At 60.1% G+C, this 17634-nt stretch overlaps 1 protein-coding gene across 1 annotated transcript in view; it reads right to left on the reverse strand.

Moving 5' to 3' along the window:
• The window catches only part of SNX17 (sorting nexin 17), a 78043-nt gene extending 66382 nt beyond the window's left edge, over positions 1-11661 (reverse strand). Inside the window, exons 1-3 of the mRNA XM_077291991.1 lie at positions 11533-11661; positions 1460-1558; positions 228-302 (exon numbers count right to left, since the gene is read on the reverse strand). Coding sequence (XP_077148106.1) covers positions 228-302; positions 1460-1519 — 135 coding nt within the window. The 5' untranslated portion in view covers positions 1520-1558; positions 11533-11661. The remainder of the gene's footprint in view (positions 1-227; positions 303-1459; positions 1559-11532) is intronic.
• Positions 11662-17634: the final 5973 nt, after the last annotated feature.

The raw sequence follows: 17634 nt of genomic DNA on the forward strand, positions 1-17634 counted from the left end.
GGACCATGTGACCGCTCATTACAGGAAGAAGCTGCAGCGCCGGGGAAGAAGCAGGGACACAGCGCCGGGAGCAGTTAAGTATAATTACACAGCGCCCGCCCCCCCTCACCTGCTGACCCCCGGGTATGACTCGAGTATAAGCCGAGAAGGGGACTTTCAGCCCAAAAAATGGGCTGAAAATCTCGGCTTATACTCGAGTATATACAGTATATACTGCAGCTCCTCACCTGCTCGTGGAGACCCAACAGCTGACTGTAGCGCACCCGGCAGTGTAAGACCCCGTTCACATGGATGTTGTACGCCTGGAAGAGAAGAGACGATGTATAATGTGTATTCGGTGAAGGGGGACAGAGGGGAAGAGGAGGAAGGGGAAGGGCAGGACGAGGGAGGAGGGGGAAGGGCAGGAGGAAGGGGAAGGGCAGGACGAGGGAGGAGGGGGAAGGGCAGGAGGGGAGGGAAGGGCAGGAGGGGAGGGAAGGGCAGGAGGGGAGGGAAGGGCAGGAGGGGAGGGAAGGGCAGGAGGGGAGGGAAGGGCAGGAGGGGAGGGAAGGGCAGGAGGGGAGGGAAGGGCAGGAGGGGAGGGAAGGGCAGGAGGGGAGGGAAGGGCAGGAGGGGAGGGAAGGGCAGGAGGGGAGGGAAGGGCAGGAGGGGAGGGAAGGGCAGGAGGGGAGGGAAGGGCAGGAGGGGAGGGAAGGGCAGGAGGGGAGGGAAGGGCAGGAGGGGAGGGAAGGGCAGGAGGGGAGGGAAGGGCAGGAGGGGAGGGAAGGGCAGGAGGGGAGGGAAGGGCAGGAGGGGAGGGAAGGGCAGGAGGGGAGGGAAGGGCAGGAGGGGAGGGAAGGGCAGGAGGGGAGGGAAGGGCAGGAGGGGAGGGAAGGGCAGGAGGGGAGGGAAGGGCAGGAGGGGAGGGAAGGGCAGGAGGGGAGGGAAGGGCAGGAGGGGAGGAGGGGCAGGAGGGGAGGAGGGGCAGGAGGGGAGGAGGGGCAGGAGGGGAGGAGGGGCAGGAGGGGAGGAGGAAGGGCAGGAGGGGAGGAAGGGCAGGAGGGGAGGAAGGGCAGGAGGGGAGGAAGGGCAGGAGGGGAGGAAGGGCAGGAGGGGAGGAAGGGCAGGAGGGGAGGAAGGGCAGGAGGGGAGGAAGGGCAGGAGGGGAGGAAGGGCAGGAGGGGAGGAAGGGCAGGAGGGGGAGGGGAAGAGTATAGATGGATTGGTCAGGATGTGCAGTCAGTATACAGCAGTGCCCGGAGATTATATAATTGTCCACTGCAGATTATACTGCAGTAACAGGAAGCACATAACAAAGAGGAAACGCCGGCAGCTGATCACACATCCTGTACTGATGAGAGCAGCGCACACACGAGCCGCAGTAGTGTCTGCACCATCACTCCCATCATCCCATGGCTAATTGAAGTCACCTCCCCTGCACACAAAGCCCCCAGAGATCAGGGACCGCAGCATCACTTACCACATACGGACCACCAGAATCAGAGTTACATGTCTCAGTCTCAGGAATGGAGAAGTGCATGATGGAAGGTCACACAGGCAAAGAGAGAGCAGGGACCACCTGAGGATGAGAGATCAAAATGTGAGGCGAGCGGACGATAGGTGACAGAGACAGAAAGACAAAGAGAGAGCGGGCGACAGAGAGAGAGAGCGAGCGAGAGAGCGGGCGACAGAGAGCGAGAGAGAGAGCGAGCGAGAGAGCGGGCGACAGAGAGCGAGAGAGAGAGCGAGCGAGAGAGCGGGCGACAGAGAGCGGGCGACAGAGCGAGCGAGAGAGCGGGCGACAGAGAGCGAGAGAGAGAGAGCGAGCGAGCGGGCGACAGAGAGAGAGCGAGAGAGAGAGAGCGAGCGAGCGGGCGACAGAGAGCGAGAGAGAGAGCGGGCGACAGAGAGCGAGAGAGAGAGCGGGCGACAGAGAGCGAGAGAGAGAGCGGGCGACAGAGAGCGAGAGAGAGAGCGGGCGACAGAGAGCGAGAGAGAGAGCGGGCGACAGAGAGCGAGAGAGAGAGCGGGCGACAGAGAGCGAGAGAGAGAGCGGGCGACAGAGAGCGAGAGAGAGAGCGGGCGACAGAGCGAGAGAGAGAGCGGGCGACAGAGCGAGAGAGAGAGCGGGCGACAGAGCGAGAGAGAGAGCGGGCGACAGAGCGAGAGAGAGAGCGGGCGACAGAGCGAGAGAGAGAGCGGGCGACAGAGCGAGAGAGAGAGCGGGCGACAGAGCGAGAGAGAGAGCGGGCGACAGAGCGAGAGAGAGAGCGGGCGACAGAGCGAGAGAGAGAGCGGGCGACAGAGCGAGAGAGAGCGGGCGACAGAGCGAGAGAGAGAGCGGGCGACAGAGCGAGAGAGCGGGCGACAGAGCGAGAGAGCGGGCGACAGAGCGAGAGAGCGGGCGACAGAGCGAGAGAGCGGGCGACAGAGCGAGAGAGCGGGCGACAGAGCGAGAGAGCGGGCGACAGAGCGAGAGAGCGGGCGACAGAGCGAGAGAGCGGGCGACAGAGCGAGAGAGCGGGCGACAGAGCGAGAGAGCGGGCGACAGAGCGAGAGAGCGGGCGACAGAGCGAGAGAGCGGGCGACAGAGCGAGAGAGCGGGCGACAGAGCGAGAGAGCGGGCGACAGAGAGCGAGAGAGAGAGAGCGAGCGAGCGGGCGACAGAGCGAGAGAGCGGGCGACAGAGCGAGCGAGCGGGCGACAGAGCGAGCGAGCGGGCGACAGAGAGCGAGAGAGAGAGAGCGAGCGAGCGGGCGACAGAGCGAGAGAGCGGGCGACAGAGCGAGAGAGCGGGCGACAGAGCGAGAGAGCGGGCGACAGAGCGAGAGAGCGGGCGACAGAGCGAGAGAGCGGGCGACAGAGCGAGAGAGCGGGCGACAGAGCGAGAGAGCGGGCGACAGAGCGAGAGAGCGGGCGACAGAGCGAGAGAGCGGGCGACAGAGCGAGAGAGCGGGCGACAGAGCGAGAGAGCGGGCGACAGAGCGAGAGAGCGGGCGACAGAGCGAGAGAGCGGGCGACAGAGCGAGAGAGCGGGCGACAGAGCGAGAGAGCGGGCGACAGAGCGAGAGAGCGGGCGACAGAGCGAGAGAGCGGGCGACAGAGCGAGAGAGCGGGCGACAGAGCGAGAGAGCGGGCGACAGAGCGAGAGAGCGGGCGACAGAGCGAGAGAGCGGGCGACAGAGCGAGAGAGCGGGCGACAGAGCGAGAGAGCGGGCGACAGAGCGAGAGAGCGGGCGACAGAGCGAGAGAGCGGGCGACAGAGCGAGAGAGCGGGCGACAGAGCGAGAGAGCGGGCGACAGAGCGAGAGAGCGGGCGACAGAGCGAGAGAGCGGGCGACAGAGCGAGAGAGCGGGCGACAGAGCGAGAGAGCGGGCGACAGAGCGAGAGAGCGGGCGACAGAGCGAGAGAGCGGGCGACAGAGCGAGAGAGCGGGCGACAGAGCGAGAGAGCGGGCGACAGAGCGAGAGAGCGGGCGACAGAGCGAGAGAGCGGGCGACAGAGCGAGAGAGCGGGCGACAGAGCGAGAGAGCGGGCGACAGAGCGAGAGAGCGGGCGACAGAGCGAGAGAGCGGGCGACAGAGCGAGAGAGCGGGCGACAGAGCGAGAGAGCGGGCGACAGAGCGAGAGAGCGGGCGACAGAGCGAGAGAGCGGGCGACAGAGCGAGAGAGCGGGCGACAGAGCGAGAGAGCGGGCGACAGAGCGAGAGAGCGGGCGACAGAGCGAGAGAGCGGGCGACAGAGCGAGAGAGCGGGCGACAGAGCGAGAGAGCGGGCGACAGAGCGAGAGAGCGGGCGACAGAGCGAGAGAGCGGGCGACAGAGCGAGAGAGCGGGCGACAGAGCGAGAGAGCGGGCGACAGAGCGAGAGAGCGGGCGACAGAGCGAGAGAGCGGGCGACAGAGCGAGAGAGCGGGCGACAGAGCGAGAGAGCGGGCGACAGAGCGAGAGAGCGGGCGACAGAGCGAGAGAGCGGGCGACAGAGCGAGAGAGCGGGCGACAGAGCGAGAGAGCGGGCGACAGAGCGAGAGAGCGGGCGACAGAGCGAGAGAGCGGGCGACAGAGCGAGAGAGCGGGCGACAGAGCGAGAGAGCGGGCGACAGAGCGAGAGAGCGGGCGACAGAGCGAGAGAGCGGGCGACAGAGCGAGAGAGCGGGCGACAGAGCGAGAGAGCGGGCGACAGAGCGAGAGAGCGGGCGACAGAGCGAGAGAGCGGGCGACAGAGCGAGAGAGCGGGCGACAGAGCGAGAGAGCGGGCGACAGAGCGAGAGAGCGGGCGACAGAGCGAGAGAGCGGGCGACAGAGCGAGAGAGCGGGCGACAGAGCGAGAGAGCGGGCGACAGAGCGAGAGAGCGGGCGACAGAGCGAGAGAGCGGGCGACAGAGCGAGAGAGCGGGCGACAGAGCGAGAGAGCGGGCGACAGAGCGAGAGAGCGGGCGACAGAGCGAGAGAGCGGGCGACAGAGCGAGAGAGCGGGCGACAGAGCGAGAGAGCGGGCGACAGAGCGAGAGAGCGGGCGACAGAGCGAGAGAGCGGGCGACAGAGCGAGAGAGCGGGCGACAGAGCGAGAGAGCGGGCGACAGAGCGAGAGAGCGGGCGACAGAGCGAGAGAGCGGGCGACAGAGCGAGAGAGCGGGCGACAGAGCGAGAGAGCGGGCGACAGAGCGAGAGAGCGGGCGACAGAGCGAGAGAGCGGGCGACAGAGCGAGAGAGCGGGCGACAGAGCGAGAGAGCGGGCGACAGAGCGAGAGAGCGGGCGACAGAGCGAGAGAGCGGGCGACAGAGCGAGAGAGCGGGCGACAGAGCGAGAGAGCGGGCGACAGAGCGAGAGAGCGGGCGACAGAGCGAGAGAGCGGGCGACAGAGCGAGAGAGCGGGCGACAGAGCGAGAGAGCGGGCGACAGAGCGAGAGAGCGGGCGACAGAGCGAGAGAGCGGGCGACAGAGCGAGAGAGCGGGCGACAGAGCGAGAGAGCGGGCGACAGAGCGAGAGAGCGGGCGACAGAGCGAGAGAGCGGGCGACAGAGCGAGAGAGCGGGCGACAGAGCGAGAGAGCGGGCGACAGAGCGAGAGAGCGGGCGACAGAGCGAGAGAGCGGGCGACAGAGCGAGAGAGCGGGCGACAGAGCGAGAGAGCGGGCGACAGAGCGAGAGAGCGGGCGACAGAGCGAGAGAGCGGGCGACAGAGCGAGAGAGCGGGCGACAGAGCGAGAGAGCGGGCGACAGAGCGAGAGAGCGGGCGACAGAGCGAGAGAGCGGGCGACAGAGCGAGAGAGCGGGCGACAGAGCGAGAGAGCGGGCGACAGAGCGAGAGAGCGGGCGACAGAGCGAGAGAGCGGGCGACAGAGCGAGAGAGCGGGCGACAGAGCGAGAGAGCGGGCGACAGAGCGAGAGAGCGGGCGACAGAGCGAGAGAGCGGGCGACAGAGCGAGAGAGCGGGCGACAGAGCGAGAGAGCGGGCGACAGAGCGAGAGAGCGGGCGACAGAGCGAGAGAGCGGGCGACAGAGCGAGAGAGCGGGCGACAGAGCGAGAGAGCGGGCGACAGAGCGAGAGAGCGGGCGACAGAGCGAGAGAGCGGGCGACAGAGCGAGAGAGCGGGCGACAGAGCGAGAGAGCGGGCGACAGAGCGAGAGAGCGGGCGACAGAGCGAGAGAGCGGGCGACAGAGCGAGAGAGCGGGCGACAGAGCGAGAGAGCGGGCGACAGAGCGAGAGAGCGGGCGACAGAGCGAGAGAGCGGGCGACAGAGCGAGAGAGCGGGCGACAGAGCGAGAGAGCGGGCGACAGAGCGAGAGAGCGGGCGACAGAGCGAGAGAGCGGGCGACAGAGCGAGAGAGCGGGCGACAGAGCGAGAGAGCGGGCGACAGAGCGAGAGAGCGGGCGACAGAGCGAGAGAGCGGGCGACAGAGAGAGAGAGCGGGCGACAGAGAGAGAGAGCGGGCGACAGAGAGAGAGAGCGGGCGACAGAGAGAGAGAGCGGGCGACAGAGAGAGAGAGCGGGCGACAGAGAGAGAGAGCGGGCGACAGAGAGAGAGAGCGGGCGACAGAGAGAGAGAGCGGGCGACAGAGAGAGAGAGCGGGCGACAGAGAGAGAGAGCGGGCGACAGAGAGAGAGAGCGGGCGACAGAGAGAGAGAGCGGGCGACAGAGAGAGAGAGCGGGCGACAGAGAGAGAGAGCGGGCGACAGAGAGAGAGAGCGGGCGACAGAGAGAGAGAGCGGGCGACAGAGAGAGAGAGCGGGCGACAGAGAGAGAGAGCGGGCGACAGAGAGAGAGAGCGGGCGACAGAGAGAGAGAGCGGGCGACAGAGAGAGAGAGCGGGCGACAGAGAGAGAGAGCGGGCGACAGAGAGAGAGAGCGGGCGACAGAGAGAGAGAGCGGGCGACAGAGAGAGAGAGCGGGCGACAGAGAGAGAGAGCGGGCGACAGAGAGAGAGAGCGGGCGACAGAGAGAGAGAGCGGGCGACAGAGAGAGAGAGCGGGCGACAGAGAGAGAGAGCGGGCGACAGAGAGAGAGAGCGGGCGACAGAGAGAGAGAGCGGGCGACAGAGAGAGAGAGCGGGCGACAGAGAGAGAGAGCGGGCGACAGAGAGAGAGAGCGGGCGACAGAGAGAGAGAGCGGGCGACAGAGAGAGAGAGCGGGCGACAGAGAGAGAGAGCGGGCGACAGAGAGAGAGAGCGGGCGACAGAGAGAGAGAGCGGGCGACAGAGAGAGAGAGCGGGCGACAGAGAGAGAGAGCGGGCGACAGAGAGAGAGAGCGGGCGACAGAGAGAGAGAGCGGGCGACAGAGAGAGAGAGCGGGCGACAGAGAGAGAGAGCGGGCGACAGAGAGAGAGAGCGGGCGACAGAGAGAGAGAGCGGGCGACAGAGAGAGAGAGCGGGCGACAGAGAGAGAGAGCGGGCGACAGAGAGAGAGAGCGGGCGACAGAGAGAGAGAGCGGGCGACAGAGAGAGAGAGCGGGCGACAGAGAGAGAGAGCGGGCGACAGAGAGAGAGAGCGGGCGACAGAGAGAGAGAGCGGGCGACAGAGAGAGAGAGCGGGCGACAGAGAGAGAGAGCGGGCGACAGAGAGAGAGAGCGGGCGACAGAGAGAGAGAGCGGGCGACAGAGAGAGAGAGCGGGCGACAGAGAGAGAGAGCGGGCGACAGAGAGAGAGAGCGGGCGACAGAGAGAGAGAGCGGGCGACAGAGAGAGAGAGCGGGCGACAGAGAGAGAGAGCGGGCGACAGAGAGAGAGAGCGGGCGACAGAGAGAGAGAGCGGGCGACAGAGAGAGAGAGCGGGCGACAGAGAGAGAGAGCGGGCGACAGAGAGAGAGAGCGGGCGACAGAGAGAGAGAGCGGGCGACAGAGAGAGAGAGCGGGCGACAGAGAGAGAGAGCGGGCGACAGAGAGAGAGAGCGGGCGACAGAGAGAGAGAGCGGGCGACAGAGAGAGAGAGCGGGCGACAGAGAGAGAGAGCGGGCGACAGAGAGAGAGAGCGGGCGACAGAGAGAGAGAGCGGGCGACAGAGAGAGAGAGCGGGCGACAGAGAGAGAGAGCGGGCGACAGGCGACAGAGAGAGCGGGCGACAGAGAGAGAGCGGGCGACAGAGAGAGAGCGGGCGACAGAGAGAGAGCGGGCGACAGAGAGAGAGCGGGCGACAGAGAGAGAGCGGGCGACAGAGAGAGAGCGGGCGACAGAGAGAGAGCGGGCGACAGAGAGAGAGCGGGCGACAGAGAGAGAGCGGGCGACAGAGAGAGAGCGGGCGACAGAGAGAGAGCGGGCGACAGAGAGAGAGCGGGCGACAGAGAGAGAGTGGATGACAGGCGACAGAGAGAGAGCGGGCGACAGAGAGAGAGAGAGTGGATGACAGGCGACAGAGAGAGAGCGGGCGACAGAGAGAGAGAGAGTGGATGACAGGCGACAGAGAGAGCGGGCAACAGAGAGAGAGTGGATGACAGGCGGCAGAGAGATAGAGAGCGGGCGACAGAGAGAGAGCGGGCGACAGAGAGAGAGCGGGCGACAGAGAGAGAGCGGGCGACAGAGAGAGAGCGGGCGACAGAGAGAGAGCGGGCGACAGAGAGAGAGCGGGCGACAGAGAGAGAGCGGGCGACAGAGAGAGAGCGGGCGACAGAGAGAGAGCGGGCGACAGAGAGAGAGAGGGCGACAGAGAGAGAGAGGGCGACAGAGAGAGAGAGTGGATGACAGGCGACAGAGAGAGAGCGGGCGACAGAGAGAGAGAGCGGGCGACAGAGAGAGAGAGCGGGCGACAGAGAGAGAGAGCGGGCGACAGAGAGAGAGAGCGGGCGACAGAGAGAGAGAGCGGGCGACAGAGAGAGAGAGCGGGCGACAGAGAGAGAGAGCGGGCGACAGAGAGAGAGAGCGGGCGACAGAGAGAGAGAGCGGGCGACAGAGAGAGAGAGCGGGCGACAGAGAGAGAGAGCGGGCGACAGAGAGAGAGAGCGGGCGACAGAGAGAGAGAGCGGGCGACAGAGAGAGAGAGCGGGCGACAGAGAGAGAGAGCGGGCGACAGAGAGAGAGAGCGGGCGACAGAGAGAGAGAGCGGGCGACAGAGAGAGAGAGCGGGCGACAGAGAGAGAGAGCGGGCGACAGAGAGAGAGAGCGGGCGACAGAGAGAGAGAGCGGGCGACAGAGAGAGAGAGCGGGCGACAGAGAGAGAGAGCGGGCGACAGAGAGAGAGAGCGGGCGACAGAGAGAGAGAGCGGGCGACAGAGAGAGAGAGCGGGCGACAGAGAGAGAGAGCGGGCGACAGAGAGAGAGAGCGGGCGACAGAGAGAGAGAGCGGGCGACAGAGAGAGAGAGCGGGCGACAGAGAGAGAGAGCGGGCGACAGAGAGAGAGAGCGGGCGACAGAGAGAGAGAGCGGGCGACAGAGAGAGAGAGCGGGCGACAGAGAGAGAGAGCGGGCGACAGAGAGAGAGAGCGGGCGACAGAGAGAGAGAGCGGGCGACAGAGAGAGAGAGCGGGCGACAGAGAGAGAGAGCGGGCGACAGAGAGAGAGAGCGGGCGACAGAGAGAGAGAGCGGGCGACAGAGAGAGAGAGCGGGCGACAGAGAGAGAGAGCGGGCGACAGAGAGAGAGAGTGGATGACAGGCGACAGAGAGAGAGCGGGCGACAGAGAGAGAGCGGGCGACAGAGAGAGAGCGGGCGACAGAGAGAGAGCGGGCGACAGAGAGAGAGCGGGCGACAGAGAGAGAGCGGGCGACAGAGAGAGAGCGGGCGACAGAGAGAGAGCGGGCGACAGAGAGAGAGCGGGCGACAGAGAGAGAGCGGGCGACAGAGAGAGAGCGGGCGACAGAGAGAGAGCGGGCGACAGAGAGAGAGCGGGCGACAGAGAGAGAGCGGGCGACAGAGAGAGAGCGGGCGACAGAGAGAGAGCGGGCGACAGAGAGAGAGCGGGCGACAGAGAGAGAGCGGGCGACAGAGAGAGAGCGGGCGACAGAGAGAGAGCGGGCGACAGAGAGAGAGCGGGCGACAGAGAGAGAGCGGGCGACAGAGAGAGAGCGGGCGACAGAGAGAGAGCGGGCGACAGAGAGAGAGTGGATGACAGGCGACAGAGAGAGAGCGGGCGACAGAGAGAGAGCGGGCGACAGAGAGAGAGAGAGTGGATGATAGGCGACAGAGAGAGCGGGCAACAGAGAGAGAGTGGATGACAGGCGGCAGAGAGATAGAGAGCGGGCGACAGAGAGAGAGCGGGCGACAGAGAGAGAGTGGATGACAGGCGACAGAGAGAGAGCGGGCGACAGAGAGAGAGCGGGCGACAGAGAGAGAGCGGGCGACAGAGAGAGAGCGGGCGACAGAGAGAGAGCGGGCGACAGAGAGAGAGCGGGCGACAGAGAGAGAGAGTGGATGACAGGCGACAGAGAGAGCGGGCGACAGAGAGAGAGCGGGCGACAGAGAGAGAGCGGGCGACAGAGAGAGAGCGGGCGACAGAGAGAGAGCGGGCGACAGAGAGAGAGCGGGCGACAGAGAGAGAGAGCGGGCGACAGAGAGAGAGAGCGGGCGACAGAGAGAGAGAGCGGGCGACAGAGAGAGAGAGCGGGCGACAGAGAGAGAGAGCGGGCGACAGAGAGAGAGAGCGGGCGACAGAGAGAGAGAGCGGGCGACAGAGAGAGAGAGCGGGCGACAGAGAGAGAGAGCGGGCGACAGAGAGAGAGAGCGGGCGACAGAGAGAGAGAGCGGGCGACAGAGAGAGAGAGCGGGCGACAGGCGACAGAGAGAGCGGGCAACAGAGAGAGCGGGCGACAGAGAGAGAGCGGGCGACAGAGAGAGAGCGGGCGACAGAGAGAGAGCGGGCGACAGAGAGAGAGCGGGCGACAGAGAGAGAGCGGGCGACAGAGAGAGAGCGGGCGACAGAGAGAGCGGGCGACAGAGAGAGAGCGGGCGACAGAGAGAGAGCGGGCGACAGAGAGAGAGCGGGCGACAGAGAGAGAGCGGGCGACAGAGAGAGAGCGGGCGACAGAGAGAGAGCGGGCGACAGAGAGAGAGAGCGGGCGACAGAGAGAGAGAGCGGGCGACAGAGAGAGAGAGCGGGCGACAGAGAGAGCGGGCGACAGAGAGAGAGAGCGGGCGACAGAGAGAGAGAGCGGGCGACAGAGAGAGAGAGCGGGCGACAGAGAGAGAGAGCGGGCGACAGAGAGAGAGAGCGGGCGACAGAGAGAGAGAGCGGGCGACAGAGAGAGAGAGCGGGCGACAGAGAGAGAGAGCGGGCGACAGAGAGAGAGCGGGCGACAGACAGAGAGAGCGGGCGACAGACAGAGAGAGCGGGCGACAGACAGAGAGAGCGGGCGACAGACAGAGAGAGCGGGCGACAGAGAGAGAGCGGGCGACAGACAGAGAGAGCGGGCGACAGACAGAGAGAGCGGGCGACAGACAGAGAGAGCGGGCGACAGACAGAGAGAGCGGGCGACAGACAGAGAGAGCGGGCGACAGACAGAGAGAGCGGGCGACAGACAGAGAGAGCGGGCGACAGACAGAGAGAGCGGGCGACAGACAGAGAGAGCGGGCGACAGACAGAGAGAGCGGGCGACAGACAGAGAGAGCGGGCGACAGACAGAGCGGGCGACAGACAGAGAGAGCGGGCGACAGACAGAGAGAGCGGGCGACAGACAGAGAGAGCGGGCGACAGACAGAGAGAGCGGGCGACAGACAGAGAGAGCGGGCGACAGACAGAGAGAGTGGATGACAGGCGACAGAGAGAGCGGGCGACAGAGAGAGAGTGGATGACAGGCGACAGAGAGAGAGCGGGCGACAGAGAGAGAGCGGGCGACAGAGAGAGAGCGGGCGACAGAGAGAGAGAGCGGGCGACAGAGAGAGAGCGGGCGACAGAGAGAGAGAGCGGGCGACAGAGAGAGAGAGTGGATGACGGGCGACAGAGAGAGAGAGTGGATGACAGGCGACAGAGAGAGCGGGCAACAGAGAGAGAGTGGATGACAGGCGGCAGAGAGATAGAGAGCGGGCGACAGAGAGAGAGCGGGCGACAGAGAGAGAGTGGATGACAGGCGACAGAGAGAGAGAGCGGGCGACAGAGAGAGCGCGGAGCACAGAGCGCGCACACACCCGTCCTCCTCCTGTTGTCGCTTGTGCTCCTCGGTCTCCGAGTCTGCAGATTCGTCTCCAGGAATTTTTCTCCTTCCCGACACTTCCGATTAGTAGTGCAGCCCAGAAAAGTGTCCGACTACAACATCTTACCAATGAAAGGTTCCGGGAAACAAGAGGAGGATAATACAGGAGACACCGGAGGAGGAGGATAATACAGGACACACAGAAGGAGGAGGATAATACAGGAGACACAGGAGGAGGAGGATAATACAGGACACACAGAAGGAGGAGGATAATACAGGAGACACAGGAGGAGGAGGATAATACAGGACACACAGAAGGAGGAGGATAATACAGGAGGAGGATAATACAGGAGGAGGATAATACAGGAGACACAGGAGGAGGAGGATAATACAGGAAAAACAGGAGGAGGATAATACAGGAGACACAGGAGGAGGATAATACAGGAGACACAGGAGGAGGATAATACAGGAGACACAGGAGGAGGATAATACAGGTGGAGGAGGATAATACAGGAGACACAGGAGGAGGAGGATAATACAGGAAAAACAGGAGGAGGATAATACAGGAGACACAGGAGGAGGATAATACAGGAGACACAGGAGGAGGAGGATAATACAGGAGACACAGGAGGAGGATAATACAGGAGACACAGGAGGAGGATAATACAGGTGGAGGAGGATAATACAGGACACACAGGAGGAGGAGGATAATACAGGAAAAACAGGAGGAGGATAATACAGGAGACACAGGAGGAGGATAATACAGGAGACACAGGAGGAGGAGGATAATACAGGAGACACATGAGGAGGATAATACAGGAGACACAGGAGGAGGATAATACAGGAGACACAGGAGGAGGATAATACAGGAGACACAGAAGGAGGAGGATAATACAGGAGACACAGGAGGAGGATAATACAGGAGACACAGGAGGAGGAGGATAATACAGGAGACACATGAGGAGGATAATACAGGAGACACAGGAGGAGGATAATACAGGAGACACAGGAGGAGGATAATACAGGAGACACAGAAGGAGGAGGATAATACAGGAGACACAGGAGGAGGATAATACAGGAGACACAGGAGGAGGATAATACAGGAGACATAGGAAGAGGAGGATAATACAGGAAAAACAGGAGGAGGATAATACAGGAGACACAGGAGGAGGATAATACAGGAGACACAGGAGGAGGAGGATAATACAGGAGACACAGGAGGAGGAGGAAAATACAGGTGGAGGAGGATACAGGAGGAGGAGGATAATACAGGAGACACAGGAGGAGGATAATACAGGTGGAGGAGGATAATACAGGACACACAGAAGAAGAAGAATACAGGAGACACAGGAGGAGGAGGATAATACAGGAGACACATGAGGAGGATAATACATGAAAAACAGGAGGAGGATAATACAGGAGACACAGGAGGAGGATAATACAGGAGACACAGGAGGAGGATAATACAGGAGACACAGGACAAGGATAATACAGGAGACACAGGAGGAGGAGGATAATACAGGAGGAGGAGGATAATACAGGAGACACAGGAGGAGGAGGATAATACAGGAGGAGGAGGATAATACAGGACACACAGAAGGAGGATAATAGAGGAGACACAGGCGGAGGAGGAAAATACAGGTGGAGGAGGAAGATAATACAGGAGACACAGGAGGAGGATAATACAAGTGGAGGAGGATACAGGAGGAGGAGGATAATGCAGGACACACAGAAGAAGAAGAATACAGGTGACACAGGAGGAGGATAATACAGGAGACACAGGAGGAGGAGGATAATACAGGAGACACAGGAGGAGGATAATACAGGAGACACAGGAGGAGGATAATACAGGAGACACAGGAGGAGGAGGATAATACAGGAGACACAGGAGGAGGATAATACAGGTGGAGGAGGATACAGGAGGAGGAGGATAATGCAGGACACACAGAAGAAGAAGAATACAGGTGACACAGGAGGAGGATAATACAGGAGACACAGGAGGAGGAGGATAATACAGGAGACACAGGAGGAGGATAATACAGGAGGAGGATAATACAGGAGGAGGAGGATAATAGAGGAGACACAGGAGAAGGAGGATAATACAGGAGGAGGATAATTCAGGACACACAGCAGAAGAAGAATACAGGAGACACAGGAGGAGGATAATACAGGAGACACAGGAGAAGGATCATACAGGAGGAGGAGGATAATACAGGAGACACAGGAGGAGGATAATACAGGAGGAGGAGGATAATACAGGAGACATAGGAGGAGGAGGATAATACAGGAGACACAGGAGGAGGATAATACAGGAGACACAGGAGGAGGAGGATAATACAGGAGGAGGATAATACAGGACACACAGCAGACGAAGAATACAGGAGACACAGGAGGAGGATACAGGAGGAGGAGGATAATACAGGAGGAGGATAATACAGGAGACACAGAAGGAGGAGGATAATACAGGAGACACAGGAGGAGGATAATACAGGAGACACAGGAGGAGGAGGATAATACAGGAGACACAGGAGGAGGATAATACAGGACACACGGAGGATGATACAGGAGACACAGGAGGAGGAGGATAATACAGGAGACACAGGAGGAGGAGGATAATACAGGACACACGGAGGATGATACAGGAGACACAGGAGGAGGATAATACAGGAGACACAGGAGGAGGAGAATAAAAGAGGAGACACAGGAGGAGGAGGATAATAATAATTTTTATTTATATAGCGCCAACATATTCCGCTGCGCTTTACAACTTATAGAGGGGACTTGTACAGACAATAGATATTACAGCATAACAGAAATCACAGTTCAAAACAGATACCAGGAGGAATGAGGGCCCTGCTGCTCGCAAGCTACAAACTATGAGGAAAAGGGGAGACACGAGAGTTGGATGGTGACAATTGCTTTAGTTATTTGGACCAGCCATAGTGTAAGGCTCGGGTGTTCATGTAAAGCTGCATGAACCCGTTAACTGCCTAAGTATGTAGCAGTACAGACACAGAGGCTATTAACTGCATAGAGTGTATGAGAACATGATGCGAGGAACCTGATTATTATTTTTTTTTTTTAATGGGCCACACAGGGATGGTTAGGTTAATGCGTTGAGGCGGTAGGCCAGTCTGAACAAATGCGTTTTTAGGGCATTCTTAAAATTGTGGGGATTGGGGATTAATCGTATTAACTTAGGTAGTGCATTCCAAAGAATCGGCGCAGCACGTGTAAAGTCTTGGAGACTGGAATGGGAGGTTCTGATTATTGAGGATGCTAACCCGAGGTTATTAGCGGAGCGGAGGGCACGGGTAGGGTGGTAGACTGAGACCAGAGAGGAGATGTAGAGTGGTGCTGAGCCATGGAGTGCTTTGTGGATGAGGGTAGTAGTTTTGTACTGGATTCTGGAGTGGATGGGTAGCCAGTGTAATGACTGGCACAAGGTAGAGGCATCGGTGTAACGGTTGGTGAGGAATATGATCCTGGCAGCAGCATTCAGGACAGATTGGAGCGGGGAGAGTTTGGTAAGAGGGAGGCCGATTAGTAGAGAGTTACAATAGTCCAGATGAGAATGAATAAGAGAAACAGTAAGAGTTTTTGCAGAGTCGAAAGTAAGAAAAGGGCGAATTCTAGAAATGTTTTTGAGATGCAGATAAGAAGAGCGAGCCAGTGATCGGATGTGGGGGGTGAAGGAAAGCTCGGAATCAAGTATGACCCCAAGGCAGTGGGCATGTTGCTGGGGAGTAATGGAGGAACTACACACGGAAATGGCAATGTCGGGCATAGGCACATTAGTAGAGGGAGGAAACACAAGGAGTTCAGTTTTTGACAGGTTCAGTTTCAGATAGAGGGAGGACATGATGTTAGAAACAGCGGTAAGACAATCACTGGTGTTTTCTAAGAAGGTCGGCGTGAAAGCAGGAGAAGAGGTGTATAATTGGGTGTCGTCAGCATAGAGATGGTACTGGAAACCAAATCTACTGATTGTTTGTCCAATAGGGGCAGTATACAAAGAGAAGAGGAGGGGGCCTAGGACTGATCCTTGAGGAACCCCAACAGTAAAGCCCCCGTCTCACATAGCGAGATCGCTAGCGAGATCGCTGCTGAGTCACTAGTTTTGTGACGCAACAGTGACCTCAGTAGCGATCTCGCTATGTGTGACACGTACCAGCGATCAGGCCCCTGCTGTGAGATCGCTGGTCGTGTCGGAATGGCCTGGACCTTTTTTTGGTCGTTGAGGCCCCGCTGACATCGCTGAATCGGTGTGTGTGACACCGATCCAGCGATGTCTTCACTGGTAACCAGGGTAAACATCGGGTTACTAAGCGCAGGGCCGCGCTTAGTAACCCGATGTTTACCATGGTTACCAGCGTAAATGTAAAAAAAAACAAACAGTACATACTCGCCTTTCGGTGTCCAGGTCCCTTGCCGTCTGCTTCCTGCTCTCACTGACTCCCGGCCGTACAGTGAGAAGTGAGAGCACAGCAGTGACGTCACCGCTGCGCTCTGCTCTCGCTGTACGGCGGCTCAGTCAGAGAGCAGGAAGCAGACGGCAAGGGACCTGGACACCGAAAGGCGAGTATGTACTGTTTGTTTTTTTTGGTAACCAGGGTAAACATCGGGTTACTAAGCGCGGCCCTGCGCTTAGTAACCCGATGTTTACCCTGGTTACCGGGTGCTGCAGGGGGACTTCGGCATCGTTGAAGACAGTTTCAACGATGCCGAAGTCGTTCCCCTGATCGTTGATCGCTGGAGAGAGCTGTCTGTGTGACAGCTCCCCAGCGACCACACAGCGACTTACGAACGATCACGGCCAGGTCGTATCGCTGGTCGTGATCGTTGGTAAATCGCTATGTGTGCCGGGGCCTTAAGGGGAAGGTGAGAGGAGGAGGAACCAGCAAAACAAACAGTGAAGGATCGGCCAGAGAGATAGGAGGAGAACCAGGAGAGAACGGTGTCCTTGAGGCCGATGGAGCGGAGCATAGTGAGGAGGAGCTGATGATCCACAGTGTCGAATGCTGCGGAGAGATCCAAGAGAATTAGAATGGAGTAGTGACCATTAGATTTAGCTGTTAGTAGGTCATTAGAGACTTTAGTGAGGGCAGTTTCAGTAGAGTGTAAAGAGCAGAAGCCAGATTGAAGAGGGTCGAGAAGAGAGTTATCTGAGAGATAGCGGGTAAGACGGGAGTGGACCAGGCGTTCCAGGAGTTTAGAGATGAAGGGAAGATTAGAGACAGGTCTATAGTTAAGGTACCTTCACACGAAGCGACGCTGCAGCGATAGCGACAACGATGCCGATCGCTGCAGCGTCGCTGTTTGATCGCTGGAGAGCTGTCACACAGACCGCTCTCCAGCGACCAACAATGCCGAGGTCCCCGGGTAACCAGGGTAAACATCGGGTTACTAAGCGCAGGGCCGCACTTAGTAACCCGATGTTTACCCTGGTTACCAGCGTAAAAGTAAAAAAAAACAAACAGTACATGCTCACCTGCGCGTCCCCCAGCGTCTGCTTCCTGACACTGACTGAGCTCCGGCCCTAACAGCAGAGCGGTGACGTCACCGCTGTGCTTTCACTTTCACTTTAGGGCCGGCGCTCAGTAAGTGTCAGGAAGCAGACGCTGTGGGACGCGCAGGTGAGCATGTACTGTTTGGTTTTTTTTACTTTTACGCTGGTAACCAGGGTAAACATTGGGTTACTAAGCGCGGCCCTGCGCTTGGTAACCCGATGTTTACCCTGGTTACCAGTGTAAAACATCGCTGGTATCGTTGCTTTTGCTTTCAAACACAACGATACACAGCGATCGGACGACCAAATAAAGTTCTGGACTTTATTCAGCGACCAGCGACATCACAGCAGGATCCTGATTGCTGCTGCGTGTCAAACGAAACGATATCACTAGCCAGGACGCTGCAACGTCACAGATCGCTAGCGATGTCGTTTCGTGTGAAGGTACCTTTAGCTGCACAGGATAATACAGGAAACACAGGAGGAAGAAGATAATACTGATGACACACGAGGAAGAGGATAATACAGGTGACACAGGAGGAGGAGGATAAAAGAAGAGTAACAGGAGGAGGAAGATAATACAGGTGG

The sequence above is a fragment of the Ranitomeya variabilis genome, chromosome 2 (genome assembly GCF_051348905.1).
Source record: "Ranitomeya variabilis isolate aRanVar5 chromosome 2, aRanVar5.hap1, whole genome shotgun sequence".
In the NCBI taxonomy this organism is placed as follows: domain Eukaryota; kingdom Metazoa; phylum Chordata; class Amphibia; order Anura; family Dendrobatidae; genus Ranitomeya; species Ranitomeya variabilis.